Genomic DNA, 25,778 nt, shown 5'->3' on the forward strand with positions numbered 1-25,778 from the left:
CATCTTCGTTTATGTTTTGCAATTCTGCTGGTGGATTTGGAATTTTCCATGGCTGCTATGTTCAATGGACATGTCTCTCCAGATAATTTAATGGAGGCTTTTCGTTTGCTCGGTTCGTCCCTGATGATAAGCTATAGCCTCTTTTTCTGTTCAACTATAAAGGTTTAGATTATGGATTCGTCAAGTTCTTGAATTCTAGGGGTTCTGCTTCTTCCTTTTTGCGGGATCCATTGTTGGTTTACAATACAACAACAACGATACACCCAGTGAAACCCACAAAGTGGGGTCTGGGGATGGTAGAGTGTACGCAGACCTTACCCCTACCTTGGGAGGTAGAGAGGTTGTTTCCTGTTGGTTTACAATAAAGGTACATATATGTGCTGCTAATTACTTTTTACTGGAGTATTTTTTTCATAATGAAATAGTAGGCATCCTTGCTTCAGCCAAAGACCCTTGCAGTCTCTTTTCAATTGCTAATGAAGATGGGATGTAGAGCAGGAAAGAAGAGTGGAAAAGAATGGAGGAACATAAACAAAGGCTATGGTGCTGACAGTTCCAGTGTGTTGAAGAAAATATCGCCTTATGTCGTTCCCGGTGATATTCTTTTTTTTCCTGCTTTTCTATTTCTCAGTTTAGGGGTTTCCTTGACATTTCTTCGATACATTCTTTTATGCGTCTTAATTTTTGCTTTGAAGTTGCTACTCAGTTGGTTTGCTCAATTCCTTGTTTGAATTTCATAATTATAATATATTTGTGATCTAAGCTACCGGCTTTTATAAAATTAGCTTAAGATAATTCGTTAGAGAATGAAAGTTGCTATTGAAAGTTGAAACACGAGAACGGAACAATTGATGAAAAAATTAACCTTGAGAATTCACTGCTCTTGGTATAGAAATGGATAAGCAGGCCCTTTAGTTTGGGTGTCTAAGGTGGGGTTCTGTGCATCTGATTGAGGTGCTTTCTTATATATAAAATACTTTTTCCAGATTCCAAACTATTATATACTGAGGTTTTCGTACAAAGCAATCAAAACTTTTGATATGTCTCAGAAGTAGGTTTCATCCCATTCAAAATTCATTTATACTGGCAAGAGAAGTGATCTGGCTCTTTTATGATCTTCAATTTTCGGTTTCACCAGTCGAACGGTTTTCTGGAAGTGTTTGCAAGGCTGATCTTGAGCTTGCCGCGTTGATTTTAGCAACCTCCTTTCCACTAGATCTTTGTAATATGTAGCTCTTTAAACATTTTTGTAAGCTCTTCCTGAAGCTTAAATCTGTCAAAGATTGCTTATTGCCATTGCCAGCAGTGCCTTTGCTTTCTTTCATACGAACCAAGTTTTACTTGTCATCTAAAATGCTTGTCGCTGCTGATGAATTCTTAAGTGGTGTCAAGCAGCTTGTTTGAGTGATAAGTTCATAGGATTCAGTGCCTCAGTGAAGACTGTCTATGGGGCACTATTAGGTATGAGAGAAGCCAGGGGAGGAAGAGCATGAGCAGCACTATCCACATTAGCCTCAGCATGATCAATTACAGATTCTTCCATAGGTTCTTCTCCAGCAACTTCCGTGTTAGCTTCTGAAATATCTTTCAGACACCGTTGATTTCGACTCACCTTAGCCTCGACCTCAGAGTTGAATTGCCTGAACAAATACACTTCATGATAATCTATGTTAGTGTCTGGATTGGCTCACAGGTTTCCTATCAACTCTTGTTTTCCTGCCACATCGGAGTTACATTCTACACCCTCATCCACTTGAAATTCAAACATTTGATTAAAATTATATTCTTCCTCTCCATTTTCTGCCACAAAATCAGATGCATCACCACAATGGGGCTCATCCTGTTCATGCAGACCACCTGAATTTCTCTTTGTATCGTCACCCAATTCTAGCTTTTGTTCGGAAAATCTTTTTCCTTTTTAGCCTCAGCATGATCAATTTCAGATTCTTCCATGGGTTCTTCTCCAGAAACTTCTTCAGATCCATTGTTATTGTGACCAAGTGCTACTTCCTATGAGCTCTCTTCTGCTTTTGCATCTAAAGCAAAAACTACCAGGTCATTTCCAGTGTCTTGTTGCACACCATATTCCATGTCTACTTCATCATTTTGCACCAAAGGTATTTGAATCGTGACCTGATACAGTATCGGATTCATTCTTGATGTCCAAACTCTCACATGATTCCAAATCAATACCATTTTTGTCTAATTCTTCAGTCTGCTGAACAGAATACTGCTCAGAGTCCACCTCCAAACTCTCGTCAGTTTCATCAGAAAACGCTCCGACTCTTCATTCTCTTGTGTGCTTGATTCCTGCATACATTTCCCAGCTAACCTCACCGATCGATGAGTGCTGTATACTTGCCTAAGTGAACTCTTTGCCTTCACTTTCTTTCTTTGGCTAGTGAGAACAGCTGCTGGTGTCTCTGGAACATCTTTCTTTTCTTCCTCAATCTGATCCCCAGTATTCTCTTTTGGTTCACATTCCTTCATTACAGTGTCCAGCTTACTGGATGTTCCTCTCGTTATGCAGCAGCTCCTTACTCAAGGCCTGCAAAGTTTCTGAGTCATGCTATATTGTCTTTTGTTGGGTAGGCGACCAGTCCGAGGTACACTTGTTACTGCTTCTGACTTCCAGGAGACTCCATGGATGAGTTTGCAATATCAGATTCACATGTTTTCAAGACCTCTTCAATACCATCACCAAACTCGAAAGATTGAAGAGCATCAGCAATGGCGACAGTGGTGATGTTAGCTGGGAGAGCTTGCAATTCTCTCCTTGTGAGGCTGTGGAAATCCACCCCTGTGATTGAAATCGATAAGCAATTGTTGGGGGGTGGGGAGGAGGTTTTTATGAGCGGCACTTGGATTTTCCATCTGAATATCCCTAGATACGTAGTACAAAGTGTGGATATTTGCCACTTATAGTAAGCTAAAATCTTCGAGAACAAACTAAAGTTGGAACTGTGATGTATAAGGTAGGTACTAGTAAGTGGTATTCAATATTGAGGCTGCAAAATGGAATTCTTCAGCTTAAGCCGCAAACCTTTTTAGTGTTATTAATCTATTTGGAAGCATAGACTGTGTATACTATTATTTAATTGTGTATTTCTAAGCGTAGGCTGTGTATACTGTTATTTAATTGTGTATTTCTAACATGGTCTTTTTCATGATGGACAGTGGCAGCTGATGCAAAGTCATATGTTCTCATAAGTCAGCTACCCGCAGATATATACAAGGCATGTGTGGAGGATGCAAAGAAATCACATGTCACTGCTCTTAGTTTTGTCGTTACTAGCATTGTTAAACTTGCTGGAGGAAAAATTAATGAAGGTATATGTGCAATTTCATTTGTACTTGAACATATTTTTTCATTCCTATTTGTTTTTTGTCCTTTACGTCCTAATATCTAGGAGAGGAATGAAGCTTAAAATTGCTGCCATCAGAAAATCTTTGGCATCAGTTGAGACGGCTGGGATTGTCTGAAACTGATGAAAGCCATCCTGTTCACGGAAATGTCAAACTAGCATTGGAAGCAATTGTTCAACAAAGGTTAGAACCGACAAACCAGAGGAGTCCATGTCACATAGTTCTGCTTTCTGGTGTTCTAATTTTTGCACATTCACAGATACTTGCACAAAGAGAAAGTTAATGGTCCAGAAGGTCATACAACGTTTTCTGAACTTGCTGAGAGGGCACTAGATGAGCCAATTAATGATGGAATGAAGAGCATAGAGCAAAGGTATATTCACACTTTTATTGCATCTTATGCTTTTAGAGTTAATTGCTTATATGGTCACTCAACTTTGGGTAATTGGCCATCAAGTCATTGATCTTTTTTTTTTTCTTCTAAAAGTCGCTTTACTTTACCTAATTAGCTTCAATGATCATCTTCACTAGATTGTATTTTCCGGGAAGATTTAATGACGTAACAAATTTAATTTTGAAAGAAAATAAACTTTTTATTGAATTATCTAAACAAATTATTTCAGAATGGCGCTTTTAGTATGCAATTATCTCTTGAATGGCGCTATTTCTGTCTTGTGCAAGGGTAATAGGGGTTGAAGAGAGTTGCATTCACCTTGATTATGAGTTGTCTTTTATTGTGTTAATAATAAGCTTTTGCTGCGTCCTTATGGTTCCTGAATTGTTATTTGAGTAGATTTGTGTGGCTGTCATTTATTTGTTGCGAGAAATTTATCGACTAGATATCGAAAGTACCACAATCCTTGCATCAACAAAATAAATGCTTTGTTTCTCCCTATTTGGGAAGCTGGGTAATATCAGTAGCAACCAATCCTACTTTATGGAAAGTGTGTCACATTCCACATTGATGTTTGATGCTTGTTGCAATTTGACAAACTTGCCATTTGGTCAACTCCAAAGATCTAAATGGACTTCTAATTAATCCTTGAACTATCCCATTGCAGATCGTGAACAAAAATATTGCCTCGGTGGACGCTGACTAGTTTCTTTACTGCTGACTGTGATTCTTCGCAAGTGTCTTTGGCCATAGTTCATAACTGTATGATATTATTCTTTGAAGCTGTTAATTTGGTATATGATGTTTTGGCTTCACCAGAAGTGCCACTTTCATTCTTCGTCGACTTTTGTAGTAGTAGTCATTAGTGTATTTAGGCAGCTGAATTTATGTTATTTATCTGACCATCCTTTTTGTCTGGCATACTTATTAAGTTTTGGTTATAGAAGTATTAATACTCCATCCAGCGAAAATCTTGAATTGGTCATTCTTTTGGATAATATTTGACAATGTTTCATGCATCCATTTTCTGAGCAAATTGTGCTGCTTGCTTATGTGCTTGAACAATTAACTAGGAATGCAGATCATTGTCCTTATCCAGTATGTAACTAAGTTGTTTATTTCGGAGATCTGTGTTAACCTCAAAATAGTGTTGCAATCACTTATCCAAACATAGTAGGTGAAATTCCTGTCAAGATTCTGAAAAAGGCGAGCTCTGATGTCTAAAAGATAATGAAGAATGACTTAATTTTTGTGAAATTGGGCTGTTTATACTTTGCAGATTTTTTACCTTGTGCCATGTGTTGTGCTTTCCATATCGCTTTGAATTTTTTGGCCTTATCTGACCTCTTTTTATGCTTTCTAATGAGCTGAGGGTCTTTCGGAAACAGCCGTTCTACCTTGGTAGGAGTAAGGTCTGCGTACGCTCTACCCTCTCTAGACCTCACGTTGTGGGATTTCACTGTTGTTGTTGCCATATGTTGCGCAGCGCGTATCCAACAACACACGAGCAGTGATGCGCGATGGATGGTTCTGCAGCGTTCCAACTTGTTCCAAATGTGCCAAAACCCACCTGAGCCTCTCGGATTCCAATGCGAACCACCCCAAAAAGTCTAAAATAATATTATTGACTCAAATACTCTTGAGTTGTCATAATAATATTAATTGTCTATTGGTACCAAAAAGAACTCAGTGCGATCAAAGTTAAGTCAATGTGGATTAGAATTGCAAAGTATGTCCCTTTTCCACATTTCCCTCATCTATTATCAAGGCCCATTAAACAGTCTATCCAATTATCCAAGTCGTATGCCCATTCTGAATACAATGATAGTTATATCCAAGCCCAATAATACATCATGAACCATCAATTTTTTATACGGATTGCCTCTCAAATTGCTGGTCTTTAATTTTTGGCCTTCGCGCTAATACCCCGAGATTCTAAGTTCGAACCTTGTTCAGTCAAAAAAATAAAATAATTTCGCAAGGAAAGACTTTGGGAAAAGTCTGCCTTATGTGACATAGGTTGCCTTAAGGCATAATATTTGTGGCGACTTAAGTCGCCATAATAAAAATTGGGCATTTGTTGCTACTCCTTGTCGCTACTGAAAAGGAAGCCTTTTTCTACGGCTATTAGAGTTACCACAAATGCTCATTTTTTAGTGCCGATGTTTTTTTGAACACTTTTGCTGGTAATTTGCGTGACCATTTTATTCTTTTAGTTGCGGAGATTAAAATCCCCACGAGTGTAACTGTTTATGGCATTTTTTTAGAGGTCATCACAAATAAGTTTCAATGATAGGACTATTCTTAACTACCTTCAAGTCGTCACAAAGTAAGATATTAGAAGTTATCGTATAGAATTCCCAAAATTTATTGATTGCTTTCACATTTTGTCGTATCAAAAAAATCCAACAAAATTTAATTTGGTGAGTCATCAAGGAACAAAGTGTAATAATGGAACTACAAGTAGATGGCAATGGAGTTTCCCATAAATCAGAATGAGTCCATTGAAAAGGAGCACTGAATTTATTGAGTTAGAAAGGAAAGATAACCGACGTTTTGTTTTTCCAAATGACAAACATTACAAGAATTATTATCAAATGAAGATGAACAACAAATAAGTTTCCTACTCCCTGTGACTCATATTAGTTGTCCACGTTACTAAAAATATTCATCTGGAAATACTTGTCAATTTATAAAACCAAGATAGAGTTAATTAAAATTTTCCTATCTTGTCTTTGACATTAATTGTTTTTTAAAGTAATCAATATTAATTAGAGTGCAATTTATTGGAGAGAGATAATGATAATGTAGTAAAGGGCGTGTAAAGGGGACAAGTAATATGGGACGGAGGGAGTATGAGCTAAGCACTCATTTACAAACACATCAGTTGTCTATTGTCAATTTCCAACACTTTTATTCAAACACGTAACTGCTTACTCATAATATCAGTTTCAACACTTAAAAATACTAGTAAACTATTTACAATCAGCTTAGTCCAAACGAGCTCTATATACATTAGTCCCAACCAAAAAAAATTCCGAAGAAGGTAAAAGAGGAGCACACAAGAAGGGTAAAGAGAAAATGCCAAAAGGCTTGTCCAAAGTGGATATCTGTTGCTGAATAATGCACGAAGCCCAATTGTCGCACATGCCACCAAAACTATTAGCACTTGTGAACAATCCCAAGTTAAGTCCTTTGCACACACTACAGCTAATAGTGGTGTCATGCCCATGATGTTGTTCATGATCACTCCACCACATATCTGTTTGCCAAAAAATAAATAAAAACTCAAACATTTAGCACAATCATACTTTTTTCACTTTATCTTGCTGGAAGGTTAATTCATAGAACCATTTGTTTTCCATTTAGATATTAGGCGATCCATCGAAGACTTCAGACGTGGAGCTAGAATTTGAAGTTTATGAATTCTGAATTTGTCACCAGATTCGTAGCTTGTTTTAGTTACTGGATTCACAATTAAATATTTATACATATTTAATGAATTTCCTAATACAAATACAGGGTCTAAGCAAAAGTTACTAGGTTCTTCCCAACTCTTAGTTAGAGCCTATTTAACCAAGCTTTTGGGAAGCCAAAAGTGCTTATTTTAGAGAGTTGAGGTGTTTGGCCAAGCTTTTAGAAGAAAAATGAGTAAATGTTTTTGAACAGTAGCAGAAGCTGTTTTTCAAAACCTGAATAAAATAGCTTTTCCCAAAAGCAGTGTTGAAACATTGACCAATCACAAATTATTAAAATATTGGCAAAAGTGTTTTGTCAAACTGATTAGCCAAATACGAACTCCTACTCTCTAAAAAGTACTATTTCAGAAAGTACTATCTCACATAATACCCTTTCCAAAATAAGAACGGTTGGAAGCTTGACTAGACATGTTATAATTGCAGTTTTGCCCCTGGCAGTGACAATTCTGGTTATGAGCTGTGTTGCTTGGACTCTCAAAAAATATCTCTGCACCCGTGTCTGATCCTCTAAAAATGTACTACTTTGGAATATCCAACGCACACCCGTCAATATTTTTTAAAGGGAAAGGGGTCAAAAATACCCCTCTACTTTGGAAAAAGGACAAAAAATATCCTCTGAACTTATTTTGGGTAAAAAATACCCCTCTTATCCTTAAAGTTTTCAAATATACCCCTCTCTTGACGGAAATTATCTCCCAAAATAACCTGAAATCATTTTTTAAACCCGCTCCATCATTTAAACCCGACCCAACTAAATAATAACCTATAAGATCCCCTTATTCCTTCAATTCCCTCAAACTTCAAACCTACGTATTGGGAGAATAAGGGGATCTTATAGGTTATTATTTAGTTGGGTCGCGTTTAAATGATGGAGCAGGTTTAAAAAATAATTTCTGAGTTATTTTGGGGGATAATTTCCGTCAAGAGAGGGGTATATTTGAAAACTTTAAGGATGAGAGGGGTATTTTTGATCCAAAATAAGTTTAGAGGATATTTTTTACTCTTTTTCTAAAGTAGAGGGGTATTTTTGACCCTTTTCCCTTTTTTAAAAATCCGAGCAGCATAGATTATTAAAAAAAAAAAGGGAGAGAGAGAGTTAAATCTCTGAGAATGACAAAGAAGCAGTTTTTGAGCACTTCTGGCTTGCTGGAAAGATTGCTGCTATAGCCATTCTTGCATTTAGAGCCAGTGGTACTATCACAAAGGGAATGAGGAAGGAAGGCATTCCAATTTCTTCAGACAACTTTCGAATACTAAATACAAGTGGTTTTGAGCACAAAGTCAGCATTGCAATCCCCAAAATCACTTGAAAGACAAATTTGTTAATAGCCCATGTCAACGACTTATAGTTAATTTGTCCATCTTTTTCCACCTCATAGACCAATTTCTCAACTTCACTCCACATAATCTGCAGACAATAAGATAACATTAAGTCAATTGTAAGGAATCTTTACGTTGAAACTTCAGAAAGAAAAAGAAGTGAAGGATCTACGTATTGAATACAATATCGAATGATTAATGACAACCCGGATCCGTATTTTTTCTATAAAAAGTTAGAAGACCTGGTGCGAATCGGTTCTATAAAGTGCAAATGTCCCACATAGGTCGAGGAAAGTCTTTCTTTCCTCCTTATATTTAACTGTGGATTGTTGGGTTAGTAAATGAGCTAGAACAAGAGATGAGCCTCGCGCACATGAGAATTGGGCTCAGTAGGCAAAAGTGATGAATTTGTCTCCTTTTTTTTTTTTTGGAAAACTTACACAAATAGCTACCTTTCAATAGCTTCTAACTAGTTATAGCTACAAGTTGAATATTTACAATTCGTAGCTGCTTTTGGCTGTATTTCAGTTGTATCTCGAATTTTTGAAATATAGCGAAATACAAAACACGTTAGAGTAAATTTAGGCTCTATTTTTGGAACATATTTTTTTAAAAAAATTCTGAGAGAAAAAATAGGCTATATTTTTTAAACATAATATTCTTTTCCTTTTAAAATAGTAAGTCAAATTAAATCAATCATATTTCACACAAATCACTGAAGAGTAAAATCAGGCCCTATTTATGGAATAGTTTTTTTTTAAAAAACAAATTATGGGATTCAATTCAAAACTTCTCATAAATCACGCATAGCGGTTGTTCTTCCATAAAAGCTTATGAATCTCTCTCAACTTTTATTACAATCAAAACTTTTTGAATTCAAAAACCACTAAAGATCTAAAAATTTCCAAATACAGAAAAATATACACTGAAATATAATGAAATATGGTTGACTGTCTAAGAAATATAAAAGTTGTAGTATGCGTATATACAATGAAATATATCAGAAACTGTTTCATAAATTAGAAATACAAAATGCAGAAATACATTGAAATACAGCGAAATATAAAAGTCGTGAAAACAAAGTGTAGTAAAAATAGGCTCTATATTTGGAACATTCACTATATTTACACCAAAAAAAAAAAAACATTGAAATACAGCGAAATAATATACTGAAATTCACAGAAATATATTGAAAATTAGATATATTGTTTGTTAATACACAGAAATACACTGAAATGTACTGAATTATACTGAAACATTTTATCAAACACTTGGTGGGCATGAAGCCCCACAACTCTCATCAGTGGTGTTTTCATGGAAAAGAAACGAGTCGTCTCAGATTACTACAAAAAGGACGTTATCCGGAGATTGCCTTACATTTGAAGCTGGAGCTACTAGAAGGAGTGGTGGCATATCATAGTAGTCAGACTGAAAAATCTAGAAAACCTTGACATCTGCTCAAGCCAAGTTTCTGCAGCTTCAAATTCTAGATGAAGCTTTGTCCTTACTTTTGGGTATGGGCTACAAAGAACGAGATGCCAAGAGAGTGTTGCGCATGAACAATCAAGTAGTAGAAAGTGTTGTTGATTTTCAGAGATAATGAACAAAGACTTTCAATTGGACTAGTGAACAAAGCTTCACTCCGTCGTCCTTCACCGTTGTAGAGCTCTTTTTTTCGTCGACCATGGTTGCTGCTACTACTGTAGGATTCTTCTGATTTGTAAGAGAAAATGAGATCTATGGTAGGTGATGGAACAAAGTGGGAAAAAGGGGTGAGGGAGAAAATAAATTTGGTAGGTGAGAGAAAATCTAGGAGATGAAACGGAGAGAGAACTAGGAGTGAGGGAGAAAATAGATTTGATAGGTGAGAGAAAAATATTTGAAAAAAAGAAAAAGATTGTGGGTAAGTGGGAGAGGTACCTTATTTTTAGGGAAATACACTGCAGTTACAAAAATAAGTTATAGATGGTAATTTGATAAATAATTAAGCTACTAAAAATAATTTTTAAAAAAGGTAGCTATTACTAATAAATAAGTCTTAGAAGTAGTTATGGGCTGTAAATTTTCCTTTTTTTTTTGCGCGGATTGCCCTTTATTTGGGTGGTCTTTAATTTTTGCCCTTCAAGTTGGTGGTCTTTAAATTTTACCCCTCGCGTAACACCCCAAGGTTGGGGTTCGAATCCCAGCTCAGTTTAAAATAAATAAATAAATTTGCAAGGCAGAATTTGGGCTGCACAGGCAAAATTTTTGCCTTAAAGCAGAATTTGCGCGGGCAGAATTTAAAGACCACCATTTTGAGTGGTAAAAATTAAAGACCACCCCCAACGAAGGGCAATCCTGCAAATTGCCTTGTCTCCCCCCCTGCGCGCGAGGTATACTTGAGGCCCATATTAAATTCTGTTTTGCAAAATATTATTTTTTGATATTTTGGGCTTATTCGAAATTGTCCAAATACATCCTTGCCTTAGTGTGTCCAGATTCATCCCAGGGGATAGTTTATGCAAGCCAAGCTTCATCAAGAACATGCACACCAAGCCGAGCTAGGGATCAGCTAGCCGAGTCTTCCTATTCTGGTTAGTATAAATACTACTTTAGGTTATTTCATTAGTTAGACTATTTTGGATATTGATGTTAAACATCAAAACACTCTTTGAGAGTTGTGAGCTTGCATTTTAATTGTGAGTCTTGTTGAGAGAATTGGTTGCTCGGGACATTAGTTCCCTTGAGGCCATCCTCGGGGATTAGGTGCTAGTTTGTATGCCAATTGGAGATTTTAGCTATTTGAAGAGCTTTAGTTGCCAATTGGTGCCTCTCTTTTTGTCAATCTATCTATCCTTTTACTTTTCTTGTTAATTTCTTGTTTTCCATATTCTTCATTGTATCAAGTGCGAAGGACTAACCCGTCCTAAATTCCAGCTTTGATCCCTCCCTCGAACTTTATAATCGAAGCATGTCCAAATGGAGATGTGATTTTAACCGGGACACGTCTCACAGTTATCCATGGAATGATTATTAGCACCGTAATAGCCAATGTGAACGAAAATTCTTCTTGTTTTATTAGTTTGGGACCAATGTCCGTGTTGTAAGATTAGGTTTCGGGATCATAAGAAATCATTAAGGTTATGAAAATCCAAAGCAGTGCTAATGCTATCCATCCAAAAAAACGATGAATCCTTCGAACAAATTGTGATGGAGATGCAGAACGAGAGGAAATGCAGTTAATGAGGAAAAGGAAGGAAGTGAAAGAATTGCGCAACACAAATGATTTCAGGGGAAGTGTTTTCTCTATCTTTCAGTGTCAGGATTAAGGCGTAAGTGAGCCATGCAATTGAAGAAATGCACAACCGCTATGAATCCCACCGAGTGATTGAAGTAAAGACGTAATGATAGTTTTGATTCGTAGAGGTATCCAAGACCATCCTAAGCAATTCATTGCAAGACAGAATGCAACTCTAAAAAATGCGTCGCTTCGGCAGAGTGTCAAAGCGAAAATGTTGCCAATTTAAAACAGGATAACTTTTTTTCTTGCATACGGGAAATTCCCCATACTAGCAAGAATTAAGCAAGTGATATTTAAAACTAAAGATAGACGAATAATCGCTTGTATACTGTAAACAAGTCTTGATCAAGAAGGATGATCGATAATCTCGACTAAGAAGACTTTTGATTTTCGCGTTTGCTCAATGATTTCGGAGGAAGAAATGGCAATGGTGATGACCCCACTTTAGGAATATGCAATATTGACCCCTCTTTTTCATAATAGCCTTTTTCAATGTCAGCCAGAGTAACATCATCTTCATCTTCGTCTTCATCTATTTCTAAATTGCAAAAGTGGCTACTAGTGCGACTCATTGATCGTTGCATGAAGGATGAAGACGAGACAATTTTGTGTGCTAAATTTTTTCCATGGAAGCCAAAATCTTTTGCTACCATGGGAATTAGCTTCAATGTTTAGTGGTTTAGGGACGGAAAATGGATCAAGGCTTTATGTCGAAAGCTACATCTCTACAGTTTGAAAATCTCTCGAACTTGTCTCCAGTTTTCATATTTTTCACTACAAAAAAACAAAGGAAGTTAATTTGAAGAAAATATAAGTTATGGATGAAGAACTCAGGTAGGATATGCTAAGGAAATTTAAGTTAATGTATTTATGGCTCGATTAGACATTCAATAATTTTTTTTTTTTGGCCAATTGTTCTGCTTTTAATTTTTAATTTATGCTATGACTAAAGAATAGGTGCCAGTGTGTATTAGTCCATATATATCCTTAACATCAATTTAGGGTGTGACGTTTTTTAGTTTATATTATATCTCTCGTCTTTTATATGTTTTGTGTCTATTATCGAATGTCAACGTCAAAACAATTTGTCTCAATTATAACAAGATTCTCTTCTATGGAGTTGCTCCCAATGGCTCTTTTTTTCCCTTTCCTTTTTGGGTGCCTCCAAGTGATCAGCTACTTGAAAACAACTACTCCCTCCGTCTCAATTTATATGATATAGTTTGACTGGACACGGAGCTTAAGAACTATTGTTTTTTTGCGAGTTTCATTGTTCAACTGTCAACTGATACTTTTTTCTACTTGAGCTATCGTCATCTATGTATTAAAACACATCTCGATATTGCCTGAACTATATATCACCATCTGCGTCACATCACAACTGATAGTTCAAGTGTGTTTTTGATCATTATCTCTACATTTTAAATTATACACCGGTAAGTAAGAAATGTTTTGTATCATCAAGTTATTTTTATCTGTTGTAATATGTAATATGTCTTATTTTTAAGATTTAAGATCTCACATTTTAAGAAGATTAACCTTTAAATATCATTTGATTACCTGATAGTATAAAATAAATTTTACACTACCAATGTATATAAGTGATATAACTTAAACTCAAGCAAATATAATGGACGTTGGTATGGGCATTCCTAATTTGGCTTGGTGTAAAAAACAATAAGATAGTTCGATGTTGGGAAAACGACCCAGAATCTTTTATATATCTTGTAGTATGTTTTGCACTTCAATAGAAATCCAGATATTATATTAGTTAAAAAATTAATTTTCCGTTAATAACCAAACAACTACTTAGAATTTATTCAACTAAAAGTCTTGTTTCTTTTTTTTGTAGTTTTTTTTTTTTTTGGGGGGGTCTTGTAGCATCATTGACATAGTCAAATACTCAACTCAATAATGATGATATGCAATTAACAAATTACATCATAGAATCATAAGCATATTCAAACAATTAACCCAAGATAATTCATTGATAACCCTTCGCTAAATAAGATTAGTAATGAAGTTTGCTGTTTACCTACAAATATGTCTGTCGCAAATTTCTGTTTTTTCAATAGTGGTCGTCCTCACCGAAGACGTTCCACAGTTTGAATCTAGTTACGTTAGGTAAACTGAATGGAGACAAATACAAACGGAGTAGTTTATGACTTAAAAAGGAACTGAAATCCAAGTCTCAAGAATCCCAAATAGGACCAAAGGCAGGAATTCCAGATTTCTTGCATGCATTAACCACATCTCTACTCCCTTCTGGATTGCTAGTAACAATAACAACTTCAGCTCCCCATTTTCGCGCTGCCTCAACGCTCATTTCGGCTACGTTTGGACGACCAAGCAAAGCTGTATCGTGTATAATAACTTTCTCCTTCGGATGCCCGCTTATCATCTCTTTTATCTCCTTACCGAAATTTTGTTCCACCCCTTTAGTCACCCATAGAAGGCACACATTAGCTGAGCAAGGTTGTAAAAGAAACGATAAAAAAACACAAATTCCGGACCCTGTTGCCACCACCAAGACCCTATTGTACATGTTTACTAAATAAGGCAAGCCCGCGAAATGAACTTGTCGAACCCATAAATGGCTAGGAGGATTCACCAGTAAAGATTTCGTGAAATCACCAACCGCGCCTGCCAACATCATGTGCTCTTTCTTCCCATCCGAAATGATACCAAACGCGTGCCATTCAGAGAAGGGCGATGGGCTAATCCGTCCTAAAATTCCCGCTTTTATTCCTCCCTCGAACTTTATAATCGAAGCATGTCCAGAAGGAGATGTTATTTCAACCGGAACACGTCTCACAGTTATCCATGGAATAATTATTAGCACGGTAATGGCCAATGTGAACCAAAATTCTTGTTGTTTTATCAATTTGGGACCAATTTTAGTATTGTAAGATTTGGTTTCGTGATCATAAGAAATCGTTAAGGTTATGAAAATCCAAAGAAGTGCTAATGCTATCCATCCAAAAAAACGATGAATCCTCTCGAAGAAATTGTGATGGAGATGGCGAACGAGAGGAAATGCAGTAAATGAGGACAAGGAGAGAAGTGAAAGAATTGCGAAAGCAACACAAATGATTTCAGGGGAAGTGTTTTCTCTATCTTTCAGTGTCAGGATTAAGGCGTAAACGAGCCATGCAATTGAAGAAATTGCACAGCCGCTGTGGATCCCACCGAGTGATTGAAGTAAAGACGTAACAATTGTTTTGATTCGTATAGGTATCCAAGACCATCCTAAGCAATTTACCGCAAGCCAAAATAACACTCTCAAAAATGCTTCGCTTCGACAGAGTGTCAAAGCGAAAATGTTGCCAATTGAAAACAAAATAGCTTTTTTTCTTGCATACGGAAAATTTCCCGTACTAGCAAGAATTAAGAAAGTGATATTTAGAATTAAAGATAGCACAAATAATCGCTTGTATACCGTAAACAAGCCTTGATCAAGAAGGATGATCGATAATCTTGACTTAGAAGACTTTTGATTTTCGCGTTTACTCAATGATTTCGGAGGAAGAAATGGCAATGGTGATGACCCCACTTGAGGAATTTGCAAAGGTGACCCCTCTTTTTCATAATAGCCTTTTTCAATGTCAGCCAAAGTAACATCATCTTCATCTTCATCTATGTCTAAATCGCAAAAGTGGCTACTAGTGCGACTCATTGATCTTTGCATGAATGATGAAGATGGAACAATTTTTGTGCTAAAAGTTTCCCATGGAAGCCAAGTTCTTTTGCTACTATGGGAATTAGCTTCAATATTTTGTGGTTTAGGGACGGAAAATGGATCGTTACGAGGCTTTATTTCGAAAGCTACACCTCTACAACTTGAAAATCTCTCGAACTTGTCTCCTGTTTTCATATTTTTCACTCAAAAAAAGGAAGTTAATTGTATGAAGAAAAATATAAGTTATGGATGAAGAACTCAGGTAGGACATACTAAGGAAATTAAGATGATGTATTTATAGTCCAATTTATGGCTCGATTAGACATCCAAAATTCCTTTTTTGTTGTTGCAAGTTGTGCTTAGAATAGGTGCCAATATTTTTAGTCCGTAGTCCGTACATATCTTTAACATAAATTTAGTTTGTGACTTTTTTTAGTTTATATTAAAAAGTTGTCAGCATTATATATAACAAGATCCTCTTTTAAGGAGTTGCTCCCAATGGTTCTTTTCTTTCCTTTGCTTTTTTGGGTGCATCCAAGTGATCGGCTACTTGAAAAAAACTATGTAGCAGTAAATACACTTTAATTTATATACGCCGGCAACATAAGGAATTTTTTATACCATCAAGTTATATTATTTTTATCTGTTGTAACAAATATCTCTTATTTTCAAAATTAATGTAGTCACACTTTAAGAAGATTTATCTGTAAATATCATTTGATTACCTGATAATGTAAAAGAAAATCTACATATATAAGGCTTCATGCATATGCGGCCCCCTAAACTTGTTTTTTTTTTTTTTTTCACATTTTGGCACCTCAACGAAGTGTTATTCCTATTGAATCCCTGAACTTGACCTCCAGTGTATCTATTAAACACAATCCGACTTACATAACATATATGATGAGTTTCATTTTTTTTTTAGTCTTGCGTGTGAATGTCAATCGCATCCTATGTGAAAAATTCAACCAATCAAAATATTCTACCCATTTTAATTATACGCATCAGATATTAAGTTAATCTAATATAAACACAATGACCATCTTCTTTTTGTCATGCTTTGATAATAATGAAACAGTCACCAACAACTATTCAATTGTAGACTAAAATCTCTTGGGCATTCTACTTCACCTAGTTCAGCCCCTTACTTCCATTCCTACATTATCAATTATACACATCAAATATTAAGTGGTTTTTAGTTTTCAATTTTTGTTTCCAATTTTATTTTCTTATTTTTCAGTTTTTGATTTTCCAATTTTAGTTTTCAGTTTTTATTTTCCAGTTTTGATTTCTTATTTTGAATTTTAGTTTTCAGTTTTTAGTTTCAGTTAGTTTCCAATTTTGATTTCTTATGTTCTAGTTTTGTTATTTGATTGGTTTAACCGGTGGTTCTTCACTTGTATAACACAGTAGCACACTTCTTCCTATCTGATGTGTACACTTAAATGGGTGGAGTGTTCTAATTGGTTGAATTTTCCACGTAAGAGGCGATTGACATTCACACGCAAGGCAAAAAAAATGAAATTCACCATATATGCTATGTAAGTCGGATTGTGTTTGATAGACACACTTCAGGCCAAGTTCAGGGGTTCAATAGGAACAACACTTAGTTGATGTGCCAAAATAGAAAAAAAGAGCAAGTTTAGGAGGCCGCATAGGCATTAAGCCTATATATAACTTAAACTCAAACAAATCTAATGGACGTTGGTACGGGCATCACTACTAAAAAAACAGGTTTTATCGACCTCAAAAAATAGCTATTTCCGACCTCATGAGGTCGGTTTTGGCCAAAAACCGACCTCAAAACCGACCCCAAAATCAGGTCGGAAAACAGTGGGTCGGAATTATTACCGACCTCATGAGGTCGCAAAAAACCGACCTCATGAGGTCGGTAAAGTTTTTTTAGCCGGGTATTAATTAAATAAAATACCGACCTCATTAGGTCGGTAAATTATATTAATAATATAATTATATGAGTTTACCGACCTCCTGAGGTCGGTAATTTATATGAACATATGATATATTTTGCATAAAACCGACCTCATGAGATCGGTAATTTGCAATTTCTGGGATTATTATGCATAAAACCGACCTCATGAGGTCGGTAATTTGCAATTTCTGGGAATATTTTTGCAGAAAACCGACCTCATGAGGTCGGTAATTTGCAATTTCTGGGTAAATTTTCCAAAAAACCGACCTCATGAGGTCGGTATTCTGCAAAAAAAAATTGTAGCACCTACTGTTACTCCAGCTGCCTCCCTGTCAAGATGAAAATAATTTTACTTTCAACTAAAACGAGCCCAAATAGCTGCCAACAATACACCAAACTACTATAAATACATAAAACAATAAGCTACTATTACAACACATATATTACAACCACCAAAACATCAAATTCAATTCGAAACTACTTCAAAGTTGAATAAAAACGTCAATCAAACATTCACAAGAGACACTAATTAAGCTACTTCAACCTTCGCGAACATCAAAACAACATTAAACTACTTCAACATTTGTAAACATCCACAAAACATTAAACTAGTCTACACTAAGTTAGTCTACAACATTAGACTACTTCACCCTCGCAAATCCACAAATCCACCAAACATTAAAATTCAAACATTCTAATCGCAAGGTTTTCTGGTGGTCTCCGGGGAACCGCTGTCTCGTTAGCCTTCTTTGTTTTCTTACCCCTCTTTTCACCTGCCATCTATACAATAATATATGTAAGTATCGCAAATATAAATTAATAGAAAAGGGACAGCTTCAAAATTTGTTTAAATAATTCACCTATTTAACTAAAATCAACGAACTACATAGTACAGATTATTTGAAAATAGACTAGTTACAAGTTAAATATGTTGAGCCGAAAAAAGAGTCTCATGGTATCTCCGAACAAAAAAAAAAAAAAAAGGGCAGGGAGAAGTCACTAAAAGCTGGATAATACACAATGGAATTGATTCAGGAACTTCTCACTACGTAAGTTGCAAATTCTAACAATGTTCAACATACATGTGATATCTCATACTATGCAGCAAATGAAAAAAATGCACTGGTACTGGTTTTCTGCATCACTAAAAAGCTACTTTAAGCTTCAGTTCCTGCAGTTTTCTGTTGTTTTTAGCTGCTTCTTTCATATTTTAAACTGCAGAATTTATTCACATGGGAAATGATTTAGGTGTTGTTAGGTCAGACTGAGACTGTGATTTTTCTCGTAATATTTCTTGATACCTTTCCTATAATAAGTAGTGAAATTAAAACAATCAAGAATACTAACCATTCAATTTTACCAAATAAAAAGAGATATGAAGGCCAAATATAAAGTCAATATAGAAGACTTAACATGTCCTCTGTGCAAACAACAGCCCGAGACACTAGAACACCTGTTGTTTGTGTCCAATAGCAATAGGGTGTGGAACAAGTTGGTTGAATGGCAAGGTGTACTGAGAAGCCCCACTGGTTGGGCTAAGGAAGTTGAATGGGCTATGACTAATGCAAGAAGTAACTTGGCAAGATGCATGATCTATAGAACTAGTTTAGCAGTTAAGTATATGAATTGTGGAAGGAGAGGAACATGAGATTATTCCAACAAAAACCAGACCTGTGGACTTGGTGATAACTACAATTGTTCAGAAGGTTTACTGTTGAGGGGCAATGCAAAAGAAGTTGGCTGGCAAGTTGCAACACTTAAGACATATATCCATACTAGTTTATAATAGCAATACCAGTTCAACACTATTACATATATAGGATTTTTTTTTAATTACTGGTGTTTTAAGATAGCTGTACATAATTCCACTTTGTTTTGTGAATAAACACAGTAAGGAACCATAATTATTGTCATGTTGCATGGTGAAGAAACTAACTTAAAGGCCACAGTTGCACTTGCTATCAACAATAATAAGGAACCATAATAAAGCATGTCTTTTTTGAATATTTTATTCATGGAATTCTGGTTATTCTGGATTAACGCGTTTTATCACATTTTGGAAGATTACAATCTTATTTTCCGCTTGAAACTGAAAAAAGCAACAAAATTCATATCACATGCAAAGTAAGAATGTCCAGTTAAATAAATGATAGCCCATTTTTTTTCTTCTCCTCCATCCACACACACCCAGCTTTCTTTTTGCAGAATGTGGACTGCATTCGACTCGTAATGAACAAAGCAGCCACTCCTAGAGTTCTCTACAGCTTTGCGCCCCCCCCCCCCCCCCCCCCCCCACAACCAATTTCATTATTATAAAAAAAAAAAAAAAGACGTAGATACGTGACAGAACAAAAAGCATGTTGTTCAGATAACTAAAATGAAAACCTGAATTGAAAGAAAATAACATAAATTTTTTCTGGGACTTAAAGAAGAAAGTCCAAGAATTGGCATTTTGAGACAAGCTTACACATTGGCTCAGAGATCAAAATATCAGCTTTTTCAGGTAACTCTACATCTTCGACCTTTCCTTTGATTACCTAAACATCCATAGATGAAACATTAACAAAAGAAAAATAAGAAGCACTACCAAGATACTATATAAATATCGGATAGCCTTGGAAAAGACACAGGAAAAGGCAAAAGATCAATAAATCAATCAACAACACCTCAATCCAATACTAAGTGGAGTCAGATTAAACAAGTAAAAGAACACTTACTGTAATTCTTTCATTCAGTGATGGATTTCCAGCAATAAGTTTTCTTGCATAGTCGGCCATTTCAGAAGCCTCTATGGCATAAACATGCTTTGCACCAGCCTATGATGGTTTATGGATGTGAAGAGAGGTAAGGAAAAGAAAAGATACAAAGTAGAGATATCAGCATAACTGGCTGCCATGGTTGATATCATTATCGAAAAACACAAGATACTTTGTTACAAATAGATCACCTGGGCTGCAAATAATGACAAAATGCCACTACCAGCGCCAACATCAACCACTACGCGACCAAGAAAATCAGCACGGTTCTCAATTACAGCAGAATAATAGGTTCCTGCAAGTTTTCATGTTTGCCAAGTCACACAGCACACACACATGTCCCTCAGAGAAAGCTTATCAATAGAAGGAAATTACACACATGGGCAGTAGTATACACATAAGACATCAGTGATCATCTTTCAAATATACACACCAATGCAAGCAGGCCTAGGGGAGAGAACTGAAACAATCAGGAATTTAGACAATATGGATTATTGCAACTGTTTTCAACAGAGACCCAAGTCACCAGTTGCCCTATACCACATTACATAAATCATATAGAGCGCCATTTCAGTCTCATAAGTTCCCTTTGGCTAAAATGGATCCTAGAATGACAAACTCATCAAAAACTCAAAAAATTACAAACCAAACCCATGAAAATTTGCACCATAAACCTAAGACACTAGAACAAGGGTATATGGACCTTAGAGAGCAAGAGATTGAAGTACTCTTTTGGCTAAATGTGCCTTAGAATCAAGAAACCATCACAAATTCAGAAAATTTATAACCCAAAAAAAAAAAATTATTGCCAGATACTTCCACTCAAAATTTATTGCCAGCTACTTCCACTCAAAATTGAACACTGATTCCATTTTCAAAGTGGGTTTTCAAGAATTTATTTAATACCATTTATGTGTAATTGCGTTTAGCTCTTATATATTTCTTTCAACAAATTGAAGTACATAATGTCTTCAATCGGCTTTTAGCTATTGTTGACTCAAACATAAACAGCATAAACAGGGTGAACAAACTGTAATACCAGTATTCATCTAAGCACCATAAACCCACACAAAAGACCTGCATGGAATGAGCACCTGTTAGAACATATTGAAAACAAAGTAAAGAATAGGGCAGTGATTGCAGTAGGTAACTATCAAATAGATAAATGATTTCAATCAAAACAAACCTGGAATACAAAGAAAGGCTCCATGACCTGCTCTTTCATTAGTTTCTGAAATGTTGGCTGAGGATATTCGAACCTACATGGTCAGGAAAGCAAGGCACAATCAGTTCATCGAACTTGCATTTGAAATCAACAAGCTGGCAATGTTAATCACATAAAGATATTATTTTGATTATGTACCTAATAAAAGACGGAGAAATAAGATTAGGCATCAATTAGAATAAATAATAGCAACAATTGTTTAAAAGATGCCATTTCGGTCCAATAGTTATTATAACCTCTGTAGTATTGAAGAGTTTATGAGTCTATTGCCTTATTGTAGGACTCCAATAAAATTTACAGCAACGGGACATTTCTTTGCTGAAAAATATGAAACCCCCCCCCACCCCTTTTTTTAGGTAAAGGTAACTATGAAAAACCCCTTTAATGCTTACATTTCACCAAACAAAGACCAAACAAAGATAAGATTAGAATAGAAAAGCAAGATTTCAATTCCAAGTATTACTTGATGGTCAGATATCATTAAAAATGAGCTGCAACCATAATGGACAGCAGCACACAGCACACATTAAAGTAACATCAGAAGTAGGATCATCCACATGCCCCATATATCAGAAGTAGGACCATCAGTTAATTTGACCATCACGATAAGGAGAGGCTGTAAATCTACTTCCATGTCTCACTTACTCAACGAATGGATAAACGAATAATGCAGCCTGTTAAACTTGTTATCAATAAGGAACAATGCCGCCTGTTAAATTGCTTATAGAAAGGTCCCAAAGAAGATATTTTCGGAAAAGAGAATGGGCCCTAGACAAGTAAGATGTCCTACTCCAATAGATATTATTCTTGGAACACCTTCAACTTTCCATCCTCTTAATCAAAAGAAAAACAAAATCTAGTAGACTTTAAGCGAAGTGGTTTAAACTTTTCCACCTTTTTTTTCCTCATTACTCAGTGAGTCACCTTCCGATTAGTTAAGGTAAGCCAACCATAATAAGAAGAAAATACTAAAGATTACATCTAGCAGAAAAAATTAGGATCCGCACCTTTCGAAAGTGAAGAGGCACAACTTCTTTACTTCCAGAGAACTTAGCCGGAGTGATTTTACAATAATCTGCTCGATGTATGTCATCCACCTGTCCAGGAAAAGGATTAAATTAGGTTCAGATTGTCACCCAACACTGTGCAACATGAACCTCATGTCTCGGGAATCACGATATGTAGTAAACAAATAGTACACTACTTTAACCACAAGTCTTGTAACTCAGCCAGTATAACCCAAGGTTACAAATTCCCCATCCTCCTCCCTCTTAGTGTACCAGAAAAAAGTCTCGTCCCCTTGAGTAACACAGTTAACCACAAAACTAGCTGGTCAAGATTCAAATTTACGAAATAGGAGTCTTAAATTTGGTATTAAAGCAACTATCAAATGCTCTATCTATAATTGAAAAAGAAAAGTTTGTTCATAAAAAAGGGAGGAGACAGGGGTTACAAATCTTCTTTTGAATGGCATTACTGCATTGGGGCCATCTCACATCTCATTTTGAAATTCTTAACATATTATTGCCAAAATAAAAGGAATCAATCTCTCATCACAGACCAGATCATAAATTTTCAAGCTTCAATTTTTATTTTATTTTCTTTTGACCAAGTAAATGTACTTTCATAAAAGTATCAAGGTAACAAGCTTCAATTTTAACCACTGATTCTAACCTACGCTGCTCGGACTCTTCAAAAATGTTAACGGGTGTGTGTCGGATTCTCCCAAAGTAGTGTATTTTTGGAAAATCCGACACGGGTGCGGCATCGAAAGTGAAGAGTCCGCAGAACTTAGATTCTAACAATAGTCCAACAATTAAGCTTTGCTAGAATTGATAAACTAATTTAGAAGTCAATAAACAAAATCCTTATGCATTACAGGTAAAACCTAAAAAAGAAATAAAGAAAATGCAATTCTTTTCCAACTTCAGCCCAAGTTACACTACAGATTCATACAATCCCAGTTATCTCCCTTACCCTTTGTCCCGAAAAAGTTAGAACAACCCTAAAAGTTAACAAATTTAAGATGAATATCGAAAAAAAAAACATAACTCAATATAGATGAAGTACAAGAATTTGACATAAAGCGAGTAAGGAAAACAAAGAGAAGTAACCATTGTTGGAACTGCTACAACCCTAAAGAGAAGAAATAGTCTTCAAGATTACAAAAATGGCATTCATCCAAAATTGTATTAAGAAAAGCGTACAGAAAGAAAGAGGGGGTATGTGAGATTACCATCATTTGATGATAACTGGCGACGGCAGCGGCGGTTCTGGGAGTGGACGACGATGACGGTGACTCCCTGCGCTGTTGGTGACGTCGACGGTGTATAGGTTTAGAGAGAGAGAGGGACTAAAAAACGTGAGAGGGAAAGAGAGAGAAATGAGAAGGGTTTAATTGGGGTTGTTTTAATTTTATTTGGCTAATATTACCGACCTCATGAGGTCGGTATATTTAATTATTTTATTTTTAATTTAAAAGAATACCGACCTCATGAGGTCGGTTTATCAAAAATTATTTTTAAATTATTTTTAATAAACCGACCTCGTGAGGTCGGTATTCATTTAAATTTAAAAAAAATTATAATATTTACCGTCAATTAAATTTTCGACCTAGTGAGGTCGGTACATTATTTTTTAAAATTTTGATATAATATTACCGACCTCATGAGGTCGGTTTATTTTTTAAAAAAATTGAAAAATACATATTACGATTTTACCGACCTCATGAGGTCGGTTTTTTTCCGACCTAAATTGAGTTCGGTTTTTTGATGTCGGAAAATCCAGTTTTTTTAGTAGTGCATTCCTAATTAGGCTTGGTGTAAAAAACAATGAGATAGTTCGATGTTGAGAAAATGACCCAGAATCTTTTATATGTCTTGTAGTGGGTTTACACTTCAATTAAAATCCAAATGTTATATTAGTTAAAAAATTCTTCTTCCGTTAATAACCAAACAACTACTTTTTGAAGAAAAAAAAGAAAAAAAAGAGAAAAAAAAAAGGAAAAAAAAAAACAACTACTTAGAATTTATTCAACTAAAAGATTTGTTTCTTTTTCTGGTAGTTTTTGTTTCTTTTTTGGTCTTATATCATTTCTTATAGCAACATTGACGTAGTCAAATTCTCAAATCAATAATGATATGCAATTAACAAACCTAATAATAGAATCATACAGATGTTTCCTGGTGATTAATAAAATCTTTTAATTGCCAAAAAGAATCATACAGATATTCAAGAATTCAAGTCCAAGATATATATGCAATTAACAAACATATTATAAAGAATCATAGACATATTCAAACACTCAACTCAAGTAAATATATTAAGTCAATCCTGTGACCAATTATTATAATTTGATCAAAGCACGATATGATCACATTCAAGATTCAACCATCCAACTTGGTGACAAATTCCTGAAGAATTGAATTCATGATTAGAGTAGACTGGGGGCGTTTTCGGTTCGATTTGGGTCGGTTTTTCCTCTAAAAGGAAACTAAAATAATTAAGTCGGTTTTCAAATGCTGAAACCAAACCAATTAAGTCAGTTTTTCACCGCTTCGGTTTTAGTTGGTTTGGTCGGTTTTGTCGGTTAATTCGGTTTTTGTCGGGTTTTTAAAAAAAATATATATGACAATATACTTCCAAATGCATATTATATTGACTATATTCCAACATAACACTACCAAATAAATTACACTTTAATAGATGAATGTAGTGCTCACAAATGGGCGGGTCAGATCAAATATGGGTTGATTTAAAATGGATCCGAAAAAAAAAATGCGATCCATACATATTTAATAGGGAGATCAACCTATATACACATAATAAGAAAAGTATTTACAAAATATAACGAAATACTTCAGTTTACAAAATATGGCAATAGATTTCTTACAAAATATATACGAAATTAAAAATTATAAAAAAATATTTTTTATTTTTTTAAAAAAATATTTCTTTTCTTTTAAGGTGCCATTTGGCCATAAATACCAAAAACAAATTCACTTTTTTTGGAATTTTTGAAGTTGGAGTTGGAGTTGGAGTTCTGTTTGACCATAGTTTTTGAAATTGTAATTTTTGGTGAAATGTAGTGTAAAAAAGTGAAAAAAATTTGAAAAACAAGTTTTTCTTGTTTTTGGTATTCCGGAATACAACTCCGGAGTTGTATTCCGAATTTTTTTAGGCCAAACGCCTAAAAGTAAAAAAAGTGAAAAAAAAAATCGGAAAAAAGTGAATAATTTTTATGGCCAAACGGCTACTAAAAAAAATATTTAAAAAAAAAAAAAAAAAATTTGCTCAAGGCTTAAAAAAATTGCTCAAAATTTTGTGTATGAAGAATGTATGAAATGTGT

At 35.2% G+C, this 25,778-nt stretch overlaps 3 protein-coding genes across 4 annotated transcripts; 1 reads left to right on the top strand and 2 right to left on the bottom strand.

Annotated features, from left to right (window-relative positions):
• The first annotated feature begins 104 nt into the window (after positions 1 to 104).
• LOC132617223 (uncharacterized) lies at positions 105 to 4,774 on the top strand. Its single transcript, XM_060332183.1, has 5 exons — positions 105 to 594; positions 3,178 to 3,330; positions 3,444 to 3,549; positions 3,626 to 3,739; positions 4,428 to 4,774. The coding sequence occupies exons 1-5, from the start codon at positions 477 to 479 to the stop codon at positions 4,432 to 4,434; spliced, it is 498 nt and encodes a 165-aa protein (XP_060188166.1). The 5' UTR covers positions 105 to 476; the 3' UTR covers positions 4,435 to 4,774.
• A 9,256-nt stretch (positions 4,775 to 14,030) lies between these two features.
• Positions 14,031 to 15,713, bottom strand: LOC132620220 (adenylate-forming reductase 06235). The gene is made up of 3 exons (XM_060334907.1): positions 14,890 to 15,713; positions 14,307 to 14,805; positions 14,031 to 14,252 (listed from the first exon to the last, which is right to left on the bottom strand). The coding sequence occupies exons 1-3, from the start codon at positions 15,711 to 15,713 to the stop codon at positions 14,031 to 14,033; spliced, it is 1,545 nt and encodes a 514-aa protein (XP_060190890.1).
• A 2,140-nt stretch (positions 15,714 to 17,853) lies between these two features.
• Positions 17,854 to 23,797, bottom strand: LOC132620337 (probable histone-arginine methyltransferase 1.3). 2 transcript variants are annotated; one of them, XM_060335001.1, is made up of 8 exons: positions 23,666 to 23,797; positions 22,437 to 22,526; positions 21,391 to 21,463; positions 21,244 to 21,281; positions 20,396 to 20,499; positions 20,166 to 20,264; positions 19,916 to 19,985; positions 17,854 to 18,228 (listed from the first exon to the last, which is right to left on the bottom strand). In XM_060335001.1, the coding sequence occupies exons 4-8, from the start codon at positions 21,251 to 21,253 to the stop codon at positions 18,218 to 18,220; spliced, it is 294 nt and encodes a 97-aa protein (XP_060190984.1). In that variant the 5' UTR covers positions 21,254 to 21,281; positions 21,391 to 21,463; positions 22,437 to 22,526; positions 23,666 to 23,797; the 3' UTR covers positions 17,854 to 18,217. The 2 variants fall into 2 exon arrangements, with proteins under 2 accessions (XP_060190984.1, XP_060190983.1); XM_060335000.1 differs by lacking the exon at positions 22,437 to 22,526.
• Between the last annotated feature and the right edge of the window lie 1,981 nt (positions 23,798 to 25,778).

Source organism: Lycium barbarum, chromosome 11, assembly GCF_019175385.1.
Source record: "Lycium barbarum isolate Lr01 chromosome 11, ASM1917538v2, whole genome shotgun sequence".
Classification (NCBI taxonomy): domain Eukaryota; kingdom Viridiplantae; phylum Streptophyta; class Magnoliopsida; order Solanales; family Solanaceae; genus Lycium; species Lycium barbarum.